The 17,297-nt window shown below is 41.9% G+C and overlaps 1 protein-coding gene across 2 annotated transcripts in view; it reads right to left on the bottom strand.

Annotated features, from left to right (window-relative positions):
* Nucleotides 1-229: 229 nt before the first annotated feature.
* Nucleotides 230-17,297, bottom strand: part of ptpn4a (protein tyrosine phosphatase non-receptor type 4a) — a 50,946-nt gene continuing 33,878 nt past the window's right edge. The window contains exons 14-27 of one of the 2 annotated variants that reach the window (XM_057335289.1): nt 11,091-11,225; nt 10,543-10,701; nt 7,002-7,155; nt 6,658-6,741; nt 6,515-6,571; nt 6,075-6,231; nt 5,793-5,959; nt 4,548-4,638; nt 4,400-4,461; nt 4,159-4,305; nt 3,918-4,046; nt 3,474-3,622; nt 3,212-3,347; nt 230-2,634 (exon numbers count right to left, since the gene is read on the bottom strand). In XM_057335289.1, the coding sequence (XP_057191272.1) occupies nt 2,542-2,634; nt 3,212-3,347; nt 3,474-3,622; nt 3,918-4,046; nt 4,159-4,305; nt 4,400-4,461; nt 4,548-4,638; nt 5,793-5,959; nt 6,075-6,231; nt 6,515-6,571; nt 6,658-6,741; nt 7,002-7,155; nt 10,543-10,701; nt 11,091-11,225 (1,720 nt within the window). In that variant the 3' untranslated portion in view covers nt 230-2,541. Of the gene's footprint in view, nt 2,635-3,211; nt 3,348-3,473; nt 3,623-3,917; nt 4,047-4,158; nt 4,306-4,399; nt 4,462-4,547; nt 4,639-5,792; nt 5,960-6,074; nt 6,232-6,514; nt 6,572-6,657; nt 6,742-7,001; nt 7,156-10,542; nt 10,705-11,090; nt 11,226-17,297 lie in introns of both variants that reach the window. The other variant, XM_057335288.1, reaches the window with a different exon arrangement.

Genomic DNA, 17,297 nt, shown 5'->3' with positions numbered 1-17,297 from the left:
AGTGACTAATGATAGTCAAGCCAGTACAGGTACTCTGTGTTTTAACAACAGCACCCCCCACAGGTTACTCCGAGGCCTTGAAAGTGCCATAGGTCCAGAAACTCACCTTCCAGCCAAAATTGTCTTCACATTTTCCCACACCAGAGGTTGCAGTTATATCACTGTAGCCAATATATAACTTAGCTTACAAAACTAGCTTACAAAATAATACAGAGCACACACTTAAGTTTAAAGATTTTCTTTTTAATATACAACATTGTATTTACACTTTATAATATTTTCATAAAAATGGGCAAGTGGAACAACTTGACCTTCCTTTTATTTGCAGCAAAGAAAATGTTAACACCACTTTGTACTTGTATGTCTATGTTGTAAAAGTGCTGTCTATCACCACAAGGATTAGTTTCTCCCAAACTGCATGATTTGTTTCTGAATATAATCTTTTGGTAAAATCTATTATTTTACTGATATGTTGCATGATGATCATAAAAGGTAATTATTTGGTCCTAAAACCTAGTTTCTCCAGCAAGTATGACCACAAAGAAATGACAGTTGCTTGCCTGTAAAATTATATAGTACCTTACAAAGAGTATAGGCGTGGACTAATTCAACTCACCATTCAACTAGAGATGACCTGTGAATGGGTCCCTAATTTTATGTTTAAGATCTCAGCAAACATATTAGAGGGCAATGTTATTTTGTATTTAAACCACAGCAAAATCGCCAGTGTTAAAAAGGGTCAAATTAACTCTCACATTGTTTATATAATCCACACTTTGAGAGTGTGGATTATATATACACTGTGAGTGTTAATTTGACATTTTTAACACTGGCGATTTTACTGTGCAGTGTTGGATTTGATTGCTTCTAAACACAAGTCCTGTCATAAATGTAGGGCTCAAAGGAATAAACACAATAAGCCAGGCCTAGGTGAAACCTGAATGTGAATTTGGCTATCGCGTATAAACAATTATCAGTATAGTACAGTATGTTGTTAAAAGATACTGACAGACAAAGAGAGGAGAAACATACAGCAATAACTCAACACACACTCATACACAAAGGACAGTCAATTTGTTAATGGCATGTTAGATGGAGGGGTGTTCTGCATGTGCATAAGAGTGCCACTATGATGGACACATCAGGTTTCAAGCCTGTGGAAGGAAGTTACCATAGGGTGTGAGGAAATATCCCACTTGTCCCACTCTATTGACTGGATAGCTTTGGAAGAGAATGAAATTTACAACTCACTAAAATTGTCTTCTCTACCAAAGCTTGTAGATCTCATTTGAGCATTTATATATGCAAACTTGGCTTGTTAGGATGCATTAAGGCAAATTTAACACAAAACACCATCAAATGCTATTGCTTCTCATATCCTGAAGAAAACCAGGCAATGCTAGCAGTGGAAACACCCACTTTGTGTTCAAATTATGGATAAAAAGTGGATAGCACTTTGGATAAAAGCGTCTGCCAAATATATACATTTACTGTAAAGCTTGACATAAAAATGAGATTTGAGAGCTTTTGTCAGAGAGAAACATTTTCAGTAATAATTAAAATTTCAGTCTGTTCCTCACATGAAACTTATGGCTTCAGAGGATTTGATGGAATAAAATAAATCATTTGGGCTACTTTAATAGTTATTTTTTATAAAATTGTTCTTTTTTTAGTTCTGTATGCTTACATTGAAGGGAAGAGAACTGCGCGATTCCTTTTAAACTTTTGTGTTCCATTGAAGAAAGTCCGAATGTGAGTAAATGAACTATTCCTTAACCATCTGAGACCAAACTGATAAGTAACGCCTGGTAAATATTTTGCATTCTGACAGAGTCAGGCTGGATTCAATGCTACTGTATATACTGCAGCCACAGAGCACTTTGAAAACACACAAAGTGCTTTTAAATCCCTGTTGACAGCATTGATTTTAGCTTAGTGATGAGTTAGCACAATAAATAAAAGTTAATTTCACTCACTGCTAAAAAAAGAGAACAAAGCCAGCTGAAAACATGATCCATTAGCATTGTCGTAAGAAATGCAGATCTTGATTTGTAAGTAGTTAGTCTTGATCAATAGGCAGGGCTCAACATTAAGATTAAAACAATAAATATCCCAAATAAAAAACAACTGTTCATCTGCAGCACAGGCCTGGATGTGAATTGTCTTGTGTTTGTTTTGTTTCTGAAATAATGGAGGTGACCACATATAAAAACTCATTCATTCACGGGCCTGCCCTTACACACTTACATATGGCACCATAAATCTCCACTATATTCATTGTTAACATATATATTTGTTAAAACCCTGAACACTCAAAGTCCCAGCAAGTACCAACTTCACCTTTGTTAGTTTTTTGTCCTTTTTCTCTCCTCATTAAAGCTTGGCATAATGTCTTTTTTCTCAGCCTAAAGTGCAGCAGTGCTTGGTTTATGTCCCGTGTTCCTGACTCGAGAAACTTCTCCAGTGCTCTGTGATGTCATCGCATGGAGAAGGTCTCGTCAGTGAACTTCAGCATAATGTTTAGGAAAAGCTGGCATCACATTAGTTTGATTCGTACAGCGTGGACTTGAGTGGTCTCACCGGTCCCTCCTCGTAAACTTTCAGTATGGCCTCGCACACAAACTTGAACTGGCCCTGTGTGGACAGAACAGAGGGGAAGTCATGGTGAACGGAAGATGTGTCAGCCTGTCACACGAGAGCAGTCAAGTGCGACGGCACTATGTGAAACTGGCATGAGAGCATAATTCACACAGAGACACAGGAAAAAATGTCCACATATATATTGCCCACAGAATCACAGTAAGTTGAACCAAAAGCTTCGCTTCTTCTAACGGCTAACAGGATGTGAAGAAAAATATATACTTACTGACTATGTTTCAAAGAATAGTTCACCCAAAAATGAACATTCTTTCATTATGTCATAGTAAATCTGTACGAATTTCTTCTGCATAACATAAAAGAAGACATTATGAAGGGCATTGGTAACCAAACAACAATGGGCCCCATTGACTTCCATTAAACGGACACAAAAACAGACACTTTTCAAAATATCTTTTTTTGTGTTCCACAGAAGAAAGAGTCATATTCAGGTTTTGAATGGCATGAGGGTGAATAAATGATGAGAGATTTCAGTTTTTATTATCTTAACTGATGAAGGCTATGAAACATACAAACATATATGATAAGAAATAAGATCATAGTTAGGACTTACAGGTGTCTGAATCATCATGGCTCTCTGATCTCTCATGGTTCTCACGATGTCCAGCGGATTCACAGGCTGACTACATTCCATCAGACATATTGCCGTTTCCATGGTGATGAGAACTCCTGTCCGGCCTATCCCAGCACTGGCCACGGAGGACAGAGAGGGAGAATTAAATTACTTAAGAAACATCTACTTTTAATGAATGTAGTGTGAAACACAATTGTCCATTCAGTCCATTAAGGACTCACAAACACCATTATCATTTTACCTGCAGTGGACCACAACAGGCTCATCCTTTCCAGCTCGTTTACTCCGAACCAGAGCCACAAAATCCAGGAAATCTGTTGAGTCGTCTGGTACACCGTGATCTGGCCATGCTAGGTATTGGATCTGGGTCAACTCCCTGTCCTCCCCACTCTAACAACACACACAACAGCAAAATTCATTTCTTATTTTGTTAAATATTACCATTAATAATTTAGTATAATTGATCATTATTAATGATAATAACATTATCATAATAAACATAATAATTATGTTAAAATAATATGATTAACAATATTATTACTACTACAAATAATATAAATAATAATAATACAAATCTTATAATCTTATTAACTAGATTGATTAATTTATCATTTTAAAGCAACACAACATACAGTTAATTTAAACAAACAAGTCCTGAAAGTTCTGAAATCTGCAATACACTTACCTCAATATGAGTAAGAGTCATCTCTCTAACCAAGAAAGCCAAGTTTCCCTCCTCCGTTTTGCAGGAAACCTGAAAGTCTCCGTATGTAGCACTACCTGAGGGGTTTGGCCAGTACTGATGGCACTTCACCTAAAGTAGAAACGAATGTTATACCGAAACGTTAAGACATGGTACAAGCAATCTTTGTTAAACCCAAGTCCTACAAAACTAATAACATCACAGATCAAAGAGTCTCACGTACACGTCCTCGCTCAACTTGAGTGGTGAGCATGACCACCATCGAGGATCCCTGCTCCCACGTCATCTGCCAGAAATCAGGGCACGTGTTGGGCAGCGGCCCCTGACAGGCTATATAGCGGTTTATGAGACTGGAGGCAGGGATTTCCATCTGCAAACGTTTCAATGGCAGAACAAGATAGTGAGGCAATAAATCACAGTCTGAGTTTGTGTGCAAGACAATAAAGTCATTATGAGCTACTCACATTGATGTAATTTGCATTGATATAGTCATCTGTGCCATTAAGGATGACTCGGGTTGCATCATCTGATAAAAGAACAACAAAAACTCATTTGGCTTAAACCGCCTCCACCCGTTGTTAACGCCAAGGAATGTCATGCAGTGATACTCACAGGGTGAGATGTCTCTGTAGCGGTTTTTGGAAATATTCTGAGGTAATTTGGCACAGGACATTGTCATTCCGGGCCTTTTCCGGTAAAGTTGCTTTAAAATACAAAACACAAACAAATAAGTCTTCAAAATTCCAATGAATTAAAACTCAATAACGGACAGCGTTCATTCATTCGGCTGTTTTTTTATCCAAAGAGACATTAAAGCTTGTGTTTTGCTGTAAATTGTACATTTGTTATATGTAGCTGCCGCCTTGGCCAGGTCACTCTTGTGAAAGAGATTTTAATCTCAATGAGTTTTAAATAAAGAATGAATGAATGAAAGCTATGCATTTTATCAGAATGCACATTCTCTGGTAAACAAAAAAACATGACCTTGGCTTTGTTAGTGGCATACACAACAATAAAGCATTGTTTTTTTTTGCTTTGCCTTGGGTGTATAAAACCAGAAATGTCATACATAAAAAAAGACCTCAAGTCGGGATTCATACTCAGACAATCTAAGTATTTCTATATAGTACATGCAATACTTTAAATACACATATTCTACTCACTGAATTATGGTGTAAATGCATATACTGTAAATAAGGTCACCTCCTTTAACAGTAAATTAAAATCCAAGTTTGGATTTTTATGCATGACAGGGAAACATTTAACACGTACATAATGTACGTTTGTGTACAGCACCCGTACTGTACACCTGCACTGCACTTGAATTAAATTTAAACTGCATGAGCTTCAAGAACAGGGTTATAGAAACATCTCTCTTTGAGTCATACGATGCACATGATGTTCACCATACGCTTACACCCACACACTAACAGGAAAACATTAGATCTGCCTGATGAAAGACAGGAAGCAATAGAGCTCTTGTTGATATGACCACATCCTGAATGACCCTGATTACGGTGAATGTCACAGAATGTTGCAAGTGAGATGTTTAGATAAGCAATAACCCAAACTATAATTATACAGGTTTGCGTCTCCTCAATATCAAGTGTTGTAACAAAACCATCAAAAGTACATTTTCCCACACAATTAAAACGGCGTTTAAAAATCATAATATTCTTATCTACTTTTTTCCTTCAGTTCAGGTGCTCTAAAATAGTGTGCAATGAATTCAGGAATAAAACTGCTGATTGTGAAAATCTAAATACTTCAAACATGTATCTCCTGACACACAAAACAGGGGGAAAACAAATTCTGCTTTAGCATTCAAAAAGCGTTTGTGAATCCATAATAACTCACATCAAAATGGGCCAGTAAAGTACCACTGTTAAGACCCTCTTTCAGCTGCAGCATAGACTCCTTCCAAGCATCCTGGTCCAGCTGAGAGGCATCTGTGGGAGATTTCTCGGGGATGTACTGAAAATCAGGCTCAGACTCCATTTTCTCCTCGACAACATCATAGATAGCTACAAAAAGAGATCCTACTAATGTTACACGATCTGAGCATATAATGTGTTTACATGAGTACGAGGAAGTCAAAGACCAGTGCATCAAAGATCAAAACACAAGGCAAGTGCTCACCATTGGGCCGCACCAACAGCATGAGCTCCACTGAGTGGCTCTCACAGCTGGCCTTAATAAACATGACCACCTGATCATGCGTGTGCTCTGAAATATCTCTACCGTTGATCAGAACGATCTGATCGCCCTCATTTAGACGAGGCACACACAAATCAGCCTAATGGAGAGACAGACACAAAATGTATGCAGATATTATAACATTTGAAGGCTCAAATCCACTCAAAATATACTGGAACTTCCGATTACTTATGAATTAATGTAACGTATTAAAGTTTTTCAGAGGCATGTAAAGCACTAGTAAGTCTATGTTTAACACAGTTCGCTGTTAATCCTACAGGGGTCACTCTTTAGTGAGTCTCTTTTCCTACTTCAATCCCAGTCGCTCTATAAAAAGGTTTATGCTGCAGTATTTACAAAAATGTACAGCTACGTAAACATACCGATGTTCCAGGTGCTACCCGAGACACAATAATGGGCATCTTTTGATCAGAGCCACCCTGACAGTAAGAGAGATAGAACACAGGTTATTGCAATGAAGCAACACAATCGTCAAGTCAAAAAATTAAGACACTGAACATTTTACCTTCACATTAAACCCAAATCTTCCATTCTCATCTGGTTTCATCTTGATCAGGACAAGATTGTCATGAGGAACGACTCCATTGGGCTTAACATGCAACAAATTCACAATATTGTAAACATCAGCATTTGATGTTAACTTGGTGTTTTTAATCAAAAATAGTGCTTTTTAATTAATAATAATGTCATATAACACTCAATGAAACCAGAATCACTTTAGAAAAACAAGGAAGGAAAAGCAAGACTATTATCAGGAGTACCAACTAAATTGGAAAGAGGAATAATAAATTGCCACATAGTCAGACTGGACTGAGTCAGATCGGATCAGTGGATGTACTGTATTCTTACCGTAGTCTTGTCTGTTGCTATGGGGACATCATACATTTCGTTGATGTGGTTGTCTAAGTCCTGTTGTGAGTGGGACAGTATAAGTTGGCTCAGGTTCTTCCGGGACTGTTTGGGAGGGAGGGCGGGTGGCGGGCCTTCAACACCTTCTGGAGACCTAAGGGGTGAAAAAGAGTGAGTTGTGGTTCCTGAATTGGAATTTAGTACATCCCCCCATATAAACACAATTTACGTAAAAAATTATGATACTTTCAAGTTGTGCAAAATAAAATGTGAGCTTCCAGACAATGAAAGCCTAACCATGGTGGTAAGCTCCAAGAGGACAAGTAATCCATATGATTACAACATTTATAAAAGTAATCCTTATGACAATTTAATTCAGGGTACATTAATCCTTGAATAAATCCCAGTTTACAGCGTTTTAGATGCAATAAACATTTTGCAGTAGCATTCTATCATCTCTTACAGATTCTTCAGCGCATTTCAGTTAAATGCATTTCATTTGGTTGAACTCTAAATGCATGCAGTATTCAACAATTCAGTGAAGCATTCAATTATGCGACACTGTGTATTGTAGCTTTCACACTGAGGTTCTGCTTCCAAAGCTGATGTGTAGTTTATATATAGGGCGTGTATATGCTCACACTGACCCCGTTTAGTCTTGTGTCTGTCTCTAGTTGTGTCCTTACCCCAGCAGGGTGTCATAAAGTGGCCCAAACTGAACAATTCTTCAAGGTCAGCGTAGGAGGTCAAAGGTCACCTACAGTAATTATCTGTTTATATACACTGCTACGGAAAGCTGTGGCTCTCACTAAAGACATTAACATATCGCTGCTGTCCTTCTGAAACCTTGAATCTCCATATTTCAGGATGTTTATGTTTTTTCATAAATCATTATTATTAGTGACTCTATATGTTTGACACTAAGTTTTGCAAATATCTAACCAATAAAAAGTATCAAAAATTGCTTGTCAACTTTGACAATTGACAAAACAAGTATTTAATCATTTAAAAAGTACAATGTTTTTCCATTTCCTGAAAAACAGTGAATTCGGACATGCGAGGTTTCGGCGGCGATATGCTGAAAAACTGTACATGTGTGTACATGCAGCAGTACTACTGAGAATTAGAGATGCACCAATATATGGGCCAATAATCAGCATCGGTTGATTTTTATTTTTCGAACAAAGATAAATATATTCAAAATAAAACACTAAGGCAGTAAATACGTTGCAGCACAGCAAAAGAAAACATATCAACAGAATCTGCCAACAATAATTTCCACAAGGTGGAAACGGAGCCGGATGAAGCAAAAGGTTGTTAAGAAATATCAATTTAATCTTCAGAATCAGTATCAGCAGCTATCACTACTAGTAATCGGATACTGGTATCGGTGCATCTCTAGTTAGTTAAAATGATATTTATACATGTTTAAATGTAGTTAAATGTGCCCAAACCACTAAAAGATACAAGACAATACAACAGACAACATGCGTTGTGTTTACGAGTGCTTAAGCAGAATTCTGAAGCAGGTGGTTGTGTCATCATTTGAATGTATGTGACAGAGATGAACACGCAGACACATATGTGTTTGTGTATTTTAGTCAAATCTTTATGAAAGAAGAAATATAGTCATTTCTGTGAGGTAGAAATGTTTTGTGTTCAATCTTCGGAATGACATAAAAATAGCCTAACAAAGAAACCATGGCACACACACTAAAAATAAAACTGATGCACTGGAATTTCCCATGGGAGTGTGTATTCTTATACGGTCATCAAAAAAATACTGAGCATTTTATCTTGGTGACCTACACATCACAACATTCAAACAAAACATATTTAAAACAAAATTATCTTTAGCAATTATGTGACTCTGTAGGGGCTATAAATGACTATAAAAAGCTTTAAATGACACATATAAACTAACAACCACTGACAATGCATCTTTTGTGACACGGCCTGTTATCAGATGGGCTAATGTGTTGACTGTAAACAGGCTGTTTCTGCAAAACCTTAAAGACTGATACAAAAGAACTCGCAATACTTTTCCTTTGAACAAGCTGAGTGAACAAAAGCAGAAATAACCACATGCCAAGCAAATATCTACAACTGGCCATGCCATTACGCTGAAGTATACTGCAGATCTGTTCAAGAGCAGCACAAAGGCCTTGACATATTCACCACAGACCCATTAAAACCAAGCATTGTGCCCACTGCTCAAAGCGGTAAACATGTTTTACAGCAGCGCAGTGTGCATTTAATTTCCATTTGGGGCCGGTTAAGGGTTTAGACAGAGGGTGGTGATTGGAGGGCCAGAAAAAACAAACAGCCAATAAAAGAATGGTTTAGTGCAGTAAATTCACTTTTACATTTGAGGTGGTTTTCTTACATGAAATTATGTGGCTTCTGCAAATAGTGTTTTATAATAACCAAAATGATTTATGCTTTCAATACGTTAGAGCTGCTCTGCGGTTAAAATGAACAAATAATAAAGACTTGAAATGCATTTTAATGCATGCTATAAAAATGAAAGGGTTACTGAAACTTCTGTTAAAACAATTCAGTGGTATTCTCCTTTAAGACAATAACCACGCAAATACATCGCATATGGGTAGAAGCTGCTTTTGGGAATATTGAACACTCTAGGCTTAAAGGGACAGTTCACCCAAAAATGAAAATTCTGTCTTCATTTACTCACCCTCAAATTCTGAAATTTGAATAAACATATTTGTTCTGATGAACACAGAGAAAGATATTTGGAAGAATGCTTGCAACCAAACATTTCTTGGCCACCATTGACTACCATAGTAGGAAAAATTGCTATAAAATTTCTGTTCTGTTCAACACAAAAGATATTTTGAAGAATGGAGGAAAACAAACAGTTCCGGGGCACTTTTGACTACCAATGTAAGAACTGTTTGGTTACAAGCATTCTTCTAAATATATTTCTTTGTGTGCATCAGAAGAAAGAAATGTATACAGATTTGGAACAACTCGAGGGTGAGTAAATGATGACAGATATTTATTAAACTATCCCTTTAAAATAAGATGTCACTTTATTGTTGGTGAAACTCTTAAATGCATAATCTATAAACACAAGAATTATGTGATAACTTTCATGAACAATATTACATAATGTTTCAATAAACAGTAACTTTCTAAATGTTTGTTTACTAATTAATGGTTAAGCATTACACAAAACAAAGCCCTGCTTGCCTACACAAAACTCCTCTTCAGTGTGACTACTTAGGCCGTGTTTACACTAGTGCACATTTATTTTAAAACAACTTTTGAAATTTTGGTTTTAGCTTGAAAACTCCAGGGTTGCGTTTCAGTGAAGACAAACTAAAACTGAGACTTATAAAAACAAAGGCGTGGCTGCTCACATTTGCTCCCTGATTGGGTTTACAGATAATTCTGTATTCCTCCCTAAATCATCAAGCACCATCATATGACCATTATGCTACCAGAAGATGTAAATGACTAGCCTCTATTACATTAAACATTCAATAAGCCAGTTCTATAAGGAAGAGGAATAACTTACGGGGTAGACTCTAGACTGATACTGTTGGCTTGTGTAGACAAGGCCGATTTGTGATTGGAAAACACTGGGAGGCTGGGTGAGGCATGGATGACATGATCCACCAGGTGACCCATGGAGGAAGGCCGGAGCCGGGGACACTCTTGTACAAACAAGCAGTTTCTACTGTTGACAGAGCAAAAATAGTTGCTGTAGTCATTATGTTTGATTTATAAATAGCTCAAGTGTGGTGTTGTCATCTATTAAACCAAAGAAAATATACAGTAAAATTCATGGTTATGTAACAACTAGCTTCTCGCAGACAGCTGCATATAAGTGTAGTTTTTCCCTAAATGCACAGGTAAATCTCACAAAACCTTACAAAAAATTGATCATATATCCTATTCAAAAGAAAAAAGAGCTGTGAAGATTTTTTCTAATTTTAGCATGAAATTTAATTGTGAGATGCACCTGCATATACATCTTAACACCTCTTTTTTCCAGTAGTCTAACACCCAGCTTAGTCTTTGATCATTAGATCGTGCGTTGCACTAAAACAGAAAGGCACTCACTGGTTGGGCGTCCCAGGGGGTGAGCGGGTGGGTAAACTGCGGGTCTCCAGCCTTTCTTCAGACAGTGAGGTCCTGCTCACTGCTTCCCAGTCTGTCAGACCCATCAACGTCCTGCCCAGAGGCTTGCTGGGAGACCTAGATGAAAATAAAAAATCTTGACAAATCCAGAGACAGCTGTACATCTCCATCTGGCTCACTGAATTTCAATTTTAAGAGCATGACTGGTGAGTGTGAGGTCTCGGGTCTGAGCACTTGATTGTTTTGTTTCATGTCTAACACATGGTTCAGCTTGACAGCTCTCCATGTGCTCGTGTATTCGTGACAGCCCTGCCCCTTATGTCGACATTAATTACCTCATCATTGTTTCACTCCTTTCACCTGGGTTGGCTCTGGTTTTCTCTCTCCCCTCCTGGTTTCTCATTCTCTCCCGTGATTCTTTTCCTTTTTAAACCCTCTTGTACCTCCGTCCTGTGTCAGATCGTCAGTGTTTATTCCGACAACTTACCGGTCGTTTACCTAGTCTTGGGGATCGTGTTAATCACCTCTTTTTTGTCCAGGCTCCTGAGCTGTGTTTGCCACGTGGTGTCTTCTTGTCTGCCTGCAGCATTGGACTTGCTGCACAGATCCTGTTTTATCTGGCTGGTCGGTCTGACGGCTCTGGAGGGATTTGCCGTCTACCACGTTTCCTAGCCTCACAAGGAACTTCTCTTAGTCTTGGAGACCGGACCCTTTATGATTCTCCAGTTGGTCAAAGTGGATTTCATCCGAGTTTCCCTACAGAACCCTAACAGAACGATCTGACCAACATGGAGTCAGCAGCGTCCAACCCTCTACACGCAGCCTTCACCCAACAAGGAATCCTATTATGGCAACAGTCCACCCGTCTCAATGCCGCTACTCAAGAGATCGGAGCCCTCAACGCTCAGGTGGCGCAACTCACAACCCGTCTTGGAGAGCTCCTCCACACCCCCACCACCCGTAAGCCCGAACCACATGCTCACAATCCTCCGGTCTACTGTGGAGACCCGAACTCCTGTCGGGCCTTTCTTTCCCAGTGCTCCCTGGTTTTTTCACTCCAGCCCCAATGTTATGCCACTGAAACCTCCAAGGTAGCCTATGTCATTGCAAGGGGGGATGAAGTGTCCGCCCAGCTAGCCCGACTCTCGTAGAAAGGAACCTCTGTTACTGAATATGCCATCCGTCTCAAAACTCTTGCCGCGGCCACCAACTGGAATCCCAGTGCCCTCCGTGCTCGGTTTCTCGATGGCCTCAACCCGAGCCCTGCCAATGAAGTGGCACCCCTTGACCTACCCAGTGAATTAGATTCCCTCATCGAATTATCATTGCGGGTGGAAGGCCGCATTTTTCGCCGCCGTCTACGACGGCTCTCCAACCCCTTCGGACAGTTCCAGTCCAAGACCGCTCCTTCGTCTGCTTCCCTTGTCCCCCAACTCACAGGGACCGAGCCAATGCAGATCGGGCGCCTTCACCTCACCCCTCAGGAGAAACCACAACGCCTTACCCAAGGCCTCTGCCTCTATTGCGGCAAGGCGGGTCACTTCGCCGCCCGCTGTCCGGTAAAAGCCAAGGCCCACTAGGAACTCGGAGAGTCCTGGTGGGCGCAATCACCCCTTTAACCTCTCCGTCCAACCGGGCCATGTTGCCCTTCCAGCTCCTGTTTCAGGGATCATTTCAAGTCGGCCATGCTCTCTTTGACTCTGGGGCAGAAGGGAACTTCATAGACGCCGCCACAGTCCGTAGGTGGGGAATCCCTTCCATTCCCCTCTCCCATGGAGGTCGAGTCGCTCGCAGGCAGTCGCCTTGCTTCCATCACTCATGTCACCCCCTGTGTAAGTTTGATTCTTTCAGGGAACCACCACGAGAGTATTGTGTTTTACGTCCTCGATCCCCCCAAGAACCAGATTGTGCTGGGGTACCCGTGGTTCGTACAACACAATCCTCACGTGGATTAGAAGAATGGTTCCCTCTTAGCCTGGGGTCAGTCTTGTCATTTGTCTTGTCTGGGTTCTGCCTCCTCTCCTGTCTCCCTGTCTTGTGTTCCTCAGGTGCCACCCGCAGACTTAACCGGCGTCCCGGTGGAGTACTATGATCTCAGTGCGGTGTTCAGCAAGTCCCGGGCTACCTCCTTACCTCCTCATCGATCCTTTGACTGCGCCATCAACCTTCTCCCGGGCACTTCTCCACCTAAAGTTCGTTTGTACTCCCTGTCCGGCCCAGAGAGAGGGGCGATGGACAAGTATATTCAGGAATCACTCCTGGCTGGTCTCATTCGGCACTCATCATCCCCTGCGGGTGCTGGATTCTTCTTTGTTGAAAAGAAGGATGGCTCCCTACACCCCTGTATCGATTACTGAGGTTTGAATGACATCACCATTAAGAATCGGTACTCCTTACCGTTAATGTCTTCTGCCTTTGAGTTATTGCAGGGAGCCCGAGTCTTCACTAAATTAGACCTACGCAATGCCCACCACCTTGTCCGCATCCGAGAAGGTGATCAGTGGAAGACGGCCTTCAACACTCCCACGGGACACTATGAATATCTGGTTCTACCGTTTGGTCTTACCAATGCTCCAACCGTCTTCCAGGACCTCGTCAATAGCGTTCTGGGAGACATGATTAACAAATTTGTCTTTGTGTACCTGGATGATATCCTTATTTTTTCCCCCTCTCTCCAGGAACACACCCAGCACGTTAGGCGGGTCCTTCAAAGGTTACTCGAAAACCAGCTTTATGCCAAGGCGGAGAAGTGCGAATTCCACACAGAGTCAGTTATGTTCAGAATCAGAAGAATCAGAAGAGCTTTATTGCCAAGTGTGCTTGCACACACAAGGAATTTTCTTTGGTGTTGGAAGCTTCTAGTACAGACATTCAACACAATGACAATATAATGCGATTTACAGTCTAAAAGATTCTAAATTGTGCATATATAAAATAAAGACTATTTTACAGAAAATGGGGGGTAATAACATATAAGAGACATTGTACAGGGTAGTAAATAGTAGAATATACATATTAACAGATTGTATGTACACTTGTGCAAATGGATAATTTAGTAAGTAGAGGTAGTGTTATATACATGTATACATAATATGTAGATATAATAAGGCACAGTAGTGCACACTATAGGAGTAGTGGAAGTGGAATATTGCTCTTAAGGAGCAGTTATCTGTTTAGGAGGGAGATTGCCTGGGGGAAGAAGCTGCTTCTGCGTCTGGAAGTCCTAGTGTTTGGCGCTCTAAAGCACCGGCCAGAGGGCAACAGATCAAAAAGTTTGTGTGCTGGGTGTGTGGCGTCAATGATGATTTTTCTTGCCCTGTTTTTCACTCTGGAATCGTACAGGTCCTGAAGTGTGAGCAGAGGAGCAACAATAATTTTCTCAGCACTACGAACTGTCCGTTGTAGTCTTCGTAGGTCTGATTTGGTGGCCGAGCCATACCAAACAGTAATTGAAGTGCACAGAACAGATTGGATGGCCACTGAGTAGAACTGGGTCAGTAGCTCCTGTGGTAGGTTGAACTTCCTCAATTGACGGAGGAAGTATAACCTCTGCTGGGCCTTCTTTACAATGGAGTCTATGTGGGACTCCCACTTCAGGTCCTGAGAGATGGTGGAGCCCAGGAACCTGAATGACTCCACAGTATCCACAGTGCTGTCCAGGATGGTGAGGGGAGGAAGTGATGGAGGGTTCCTTCTGAAATCCACTATCATCTCCACTGTCTTGAATGCATTCAGCTCTAGGTTGTTTTGACTACACCAGGCAGCCAGCTGAGCAACCTCCTTTCTGTAGGCAGATTCATCACCATCTTGAATAAGGCCAATGACTGTGGTGTCATCTGCAAACTTCAGGAGTTTGACAGAAGGGTCTGTAGAGGTGCATTCGTTTGTGTAGAGTGAATATAGCAGTGGAGAAAGAACACATCCTTGAGGAGCTCCGGTGCTGATGGTACATGTGCTGGATTTAAATTTTCCCAACCTCACTAGCTGCTGCCTGTTCGACAGGAAGTTAATAATCCACTGACAGGTAGAGGTTGGCACAGAGAGCTGGGTAAGCTTGGGCAGGAGGAGGTCTGGGATTATGGTGTTGAAGGCCGAGCTGAAGTCTACAAACAGGATCCTGACGTAAGTCCCTGGTCTGTCTAGGTGTTGTAGGATGTAATGCAGTCCCATGTTTACTGCATCGTCCACAGACCTGTTTGCTCGGTAAGCAAACTGGAGGGGATCAAGAAGTGGTCTGGTGATGTCCTTCAGGTGGGCCAGTACAAGTCTCTCAAATGACTTCATGACCACAGATGTTAAAGCAACAGGCCTGTAGTCATTAAGTCCAGATATTTTGGGTTTCTTCTGTACAGGGATGATGGTGGAGCGTTTGAAGCATGAAGGGACTTCACACTGCTCCAAAGATCTGTTAAAAATATTAGTGAAGATGGGCGACAGCTGCTCCGCACAGACTTTCAGGCAGGAGGGTGAGACATTGTCTGGGCCTGGTGCTTTTCTGATCTTTTGTTTGCGGAAAAGCTGGCAAACATCCTCTTCGCAGATCTTAAGTGCAGGTTGAATGTCAAGAGGAGGTGTTAATGGTATAGCAGAGATAGGGTCAGGGCGGGTGTGAAGGGTGAGACTCTGCATTTCAAAACGACAATAGAAGTCGTTCAGGTCGTCAGCCAGTCGTTGATTACCCATAGACTGAGGGGATGATGGCTTGTAGTTGGTAATGTCTTTCAGGCCTTTCCACACTGATGCAGGGTCGTTGGCTGAAAACTGGTTCTTCAGCTTTTCAGAGTAGCTTCTCTTAGCTGCTCTTATCTCCTTTGTCAGTGTGTTTTTGGCCTGATTATACAAGACTTTGTCCCCACTTCTGTAAGCATCTTCTTTGGCCTGACGAAGCTGTCTCAGTTTCATTGTAAACCATGGTTTGTCATTGTTCCTTGGCCACATCATCTCCACCGACGGTATCAAAGCAGATCCAGCTAAGATCAAAGCTGTCGCCAATTGGCTCATCCCCGACTCTCGCAAGGCGCTGCAACGGTTCCTGGGTTTCGCCAACTTTTACTGGAGATTCATCAGGAACTTCGGCCTCACAGCCGCGCCTCTCACTGCATTGACCTCCATTAAAGTCCCGTTGAAGTGGAATAATGAAGCACAGGTTGCCTTTGATAAATTAAAGTCTCGTTTTGTCTCTGCACCTGTTCTGTCTGTTCCAGATCCTACTCTCCAGTATATTGTTGAGGTCGATGCGTCAGATGTCGGGGTCGGCGCAGTTTTGTCCCAACGGTCCGCTGGTGACGGAAAGGTGCACCCCTGTACCTTCTTCTCCCACCGCCTCAGCCCCGCAGAACGTAACTACGACATCGGCAATCAGGAGCTGTTGGCGGTAAGACTAGCCCTGGGGGAGTGGCGTCATTGGTTGGAGGGCGCAGAGCGACCCTTTTTGGTCTGGACGGACCACAAGAACCTGGAATACATCAGTTCAGCCAAGAGGGTGAGTGCACGTCAGGCCCGCTGGGCACTCTTCTTTGGGCGTTTCAACTTCACCCTTTTGTTCTGGCCTGGTGCTAAGAACGTCAAACCCGACGCTCTCTTGCGTCTGTTCGAGACTCCCGAGGGAGAGCTCTCAGCTGAAACCATCCTCCCTGAAAGGGTGGTAGTTGGGGCTCTCTCTTGGGGAATCGAACAGCGAGTAGTATGGCCGGACAAGGGGTGCAAGTGCCAGTTGAGTGTCCAGGGGGTAGACTATCAGTTCCGCCCGCTCTGCGATCCGATGTCCTTCAGTGGGGTCACTCTTCTAGATTGGTCTGCCATCCAGGAATTCGTGGAACGCAGGCGGCTATCGTGGCCATCCTTGGCCGATGATGTCAGACAGTTCGTGTTGGCCTGCCTGGTTTTCGCTCAATGCAAGACACCCAATCACCCTCCAGCTGGTCTGCTCTGCCCCTTACCCATCCCCTCCCGCCCTTGGTCTCATATAGCTCTTGATTTCGTCACTGGGCTACCTGCCTCCATGGGCAACACTGTGGTTCTCACGGTGGTGGATCGTTTCTCCAAGGCGGTCCATTTCATTCCATTGCTTAAACTTCCCTCCGCCCGGGAGACTGCTCAACTGTTGGTAGATCACGTCTTCCGTCTCCATCGCTTGCCGGTCGACTTGGTCTCGGATAGGGGTCCTCAGTTCTCCTCCCGGTTCTGGAA

This window comes from Triplophysa rosa, linkage group LG6 (genome assembly GCF_024868665.1).
Source record: "Triplophysa rosa linkage group LG6, Trosa_1v2, whole genome shotgun sequence".
NCBI lineage: Eukaryota > Metazoa > Chordata > Actinopteri > Cypriniformes > Nemacheilidae > Triplophysa > Triplophysa rosa.
This window is presented reverse-complemented; position numbering and strand designations above follow the sequence as displayed.